This window comes from Triticum aestivum, chromosome 3D, assembly GCF_018294505.1.
Source record: "Triticum aestivum cultivar Chinese Spring chromosome 3D, IWGSC CS RefSeq v2.1, whole genome shotgun sequence".
Taxonomy (NCBI): Eukaryota; Viridiplantae; Streptophyta; class Magnoliopsida; order Poales; family Poaceae; genus Triticum; species Triticum aestivum.
In genome coordinates this window covers 209,377,653-209,379,200 of record NC_057802.1, presented here as the reverse complement: position 1 = coordinate 209,379,200, position 1,548 = coordinate 209,377,653, and the positions used below count along the sequence as shown (strand labels likewise).

Genomic DNA, 1,548 nt, shown 5'->3' with positions numbered 1-1,548 from the left:
CTAAACAAAGACAACTGCATTCAAGCACAGGGCAGTACCTCCTAAGACTGAAGCTTTAATTAACAAAAGCAAGCATCTGCCAATTTATTGAAGGAAGAACACCACGCCTGAAACACAGCAGGCCTATCAACTTAATCCAGACATATAAATCTGTGGTCACACCACCACCATCACACCTAAAAACTTAGGAAAAGTCTGTAGTCCATGTCACAATTATAAATACTCTGTTTTCACCTTAAACTATCATAAAAGAGAAATAAAAATACAAGAGTAATATAATGCAGACCAATGCACAACACATCAGGTGAAGATTTCCAAAGATAAGCAATCAGATCAGTTCAGTTGCACACAACATGTTCATACAACTACTTCCACAAACAGTTCCAGTAGGCTTTCATAAACTCACTTACACCAATCCATCCCTTGCGAGTAAACAGCAACCGCTACCCAATCACTTATCCAGAATGACCCAAAGCACCAAACTGAACATAACTCTATGACCGCACCGTTCTGAAATATTTTTCTTCTTCAAGCTAATTAATAAATTAATAAATTCACCCAAACTAAATTATCTTCTTAGCTGCTTTAATGGAGCATAGTAAGCACTTGTCGTTGCTGTCTGGACCCTTTTTTAGGCAGTGATGCATGCGCATTTTACACAGTAGCTTGCATAACCTGCTCAGCTTGCTTAACCCAGGGATATAATGACCACCAGGGTGGGCCCTGAGTAATAGAATAACTGTACGATCCCATGTGTCAGTAACCTGATCTGCAACCCAAGCGCACAAATAGACATGCAAGGAGAAGCAGAATGACACCTACCAATAGATACGATGGTGTGTTACAGAATTGAAAGGCAAAAGAACCAAATGGATTCATCTCAAGCAAGGCAGCAGGAATGCAACTAACCCTCACGTCTTCCTTGCAGCACGAAGAGAACTTTAGAGAAGCAAAGTAAATGCAAAATAGGGACTCGGTGGGCTAAATCTGACAGATGGCATCAACCAAGATATTAAGAGGAGCTAACATGTTATTAGCCTCCTTGCAACTGTTCAGAGATCACCGTCATACTGCACTTGGTCAGCTGAACGATCCTCCCACCTGCCATAAGAGGAGCTTACCATAGTAAGCTGACTAAAAATTAAGAAACAAGAACAAGCGGAACATCGCAAGGCAACACTCTCAAAGCACCAACCTGCTCATTGTCGCTTGAGCCCCAGTGCACTGTCACAAACATAGGCGGTTCTAGAGAAAGAGAAGAAATAACATTGTAAGAATCGTGAGGGGCCGGCTCGAGGAGTGTGCTGAGGTCGGATCAGGGTACCTGAGGTGTCCTGCACCTTTATTCATCAGACCCTGGGATTCCATGGAACAATCGTATCAAAACAAGTAAACCAGGTCGGCTAAGATTATTAGAAGAGATGCACCACATTAAATAATTATAGTACAGAAAATAATTTTTACGAAGAAATGAAAGGGAAAACCGATTTACATCAAATCTTAGATTCCCTCAAAGACAAAAATACAAAGAGAGTATTGGGATAAATT

General features: G+C 41.0%; 1 protein-coding gene across 7 annotated transcripts in view; it reads right to left on the bottom strand.

The window, feature by feature from the left end:
* Nucleotides 1–305: 305 nt before the first annotated feature.
* Nucleotides 306–1,548, bottom strand: part of LOC123078254 (mitogen-activated protein kinase kinase kinase ANP1-like) — a 5,300-nt gene continuing 4,057 nt past the window's right edge. Inside the window, exons 8-12 of one of the 7 annotated variants that reach the window (XR_006437283.1) lie at nt 1,325–1,356; nt 1,196–1,245; nt 1,028–1,101; nt 823–921; nt 306–739 (exon numbers count right to left, since the gene is read on the bottom strand). Coding sequence is in view for 1 of the 7 variants with exons in the window: in XM_044500687.1 (XP_044356622.1) it covers nt 1,200–1,245; nt 1,325–1,356 (78 nt within the window). In the remaining 6 variants the exon portion in view is untranslated. Of the gene's footprint in view, nt 1,102–1,195; nt 1,246–1,324; nt 1,357–1,548 lie in introns of all 7 variants that reach the window. The other 6 variants (XR_006437282.1, XR_006437279.1, XR_006437278.1 and 3 more) reach the window with 6 other exon arrangements.